We start from the raw sequence: 577 nt of genomic DNA on the forward strand, positions 1-577 counted from the left end.
TGGCATTGAAAATGGTCAACATGTGACCGAAACGTCGGCCTCGCCAGCTGTGGCCAGCTTGTACAACGTCGTCCCTGCGTTTATCGCCACAAACGATGGAGGGGCCACTCCTATAGTAGAGATCAGATAACAGCCATTAGACGAGCTGTCAAGTGATCAAATAACAAAGTGTGCACAATCTCAATTAACCCTCTAGTGGCATTTAATCATTTTAGCCCGAAAAAAAGTATGTTTTCAGTTTTTAAATTTTTTATACTTCATCAGAGTGGTATGAAACTTGGTGACATGATTAGAAAAGGCTAATGGTTTTAAAAAAAGAGCATGGTATATATTTAAATATAAGGCTACACAGGTACAGCTACATCTAGTGGTTACCCCATAGCATTACTGTGCATATGATTTTCTTTAGGCAGCGTTGTGTAAATAATAGTGCTGTCAAACGATTAATCGTGATTAATCGCATCCAAAATAAAAGTTTTTGTTTACATAATATATGTGTGTATACTGTGTATATTTATTATGTATATATAAATACAAACACATGTATATATTTAAGAAAAATATGTTATGTTTATAT

The 577-nt window shown here is 34.7% G+C and overlaps 1 protein-coding gene across 2 annotated transcripts in view; it reads right to left on the minus strand.

The window, feature by feature from the left end:
* The window catches only part of LOC107727087 (transmembrane protein 41B), an 8,939-nt gene that overhangs the window by 2,738 nt on the left and 5,624 nt on the right, over positions 1–577 (minus strand). The window contains exon 7 of one of the 2 annotated variants that reach the window (XM_016536849.1): positions 40–110. The exons of the other annotated variant lie outside the window; for it this stretch is intronic. Coding sequence (XP_016392335.1) covers positions 40–110 — 71 coding nt within the window. The remainder of the gene's footprint in view (positions 1–39; positions 111–577) is intronic. 2 annotated transcript variants of the gene reach the window in all.

This window comes from Sinocyclocheilus rhinocerous, unplaced genomic scaffold, assembly GCF_001515625.1.
Source record: "Sinocyclocheilus rhinocerous isolate Xijiao unplaced genomic scaffold, SAMN03320098_v1.1 scaffold35, whole genome shotgun sequence".
Lineage (NCBI taxonomy): Eukaryota > Metazoa > Chordata > Actinopteri > Cypriniformes > Cyprinidae > Sinocyclocheilus > Sinocyclocheilus rhinocerous.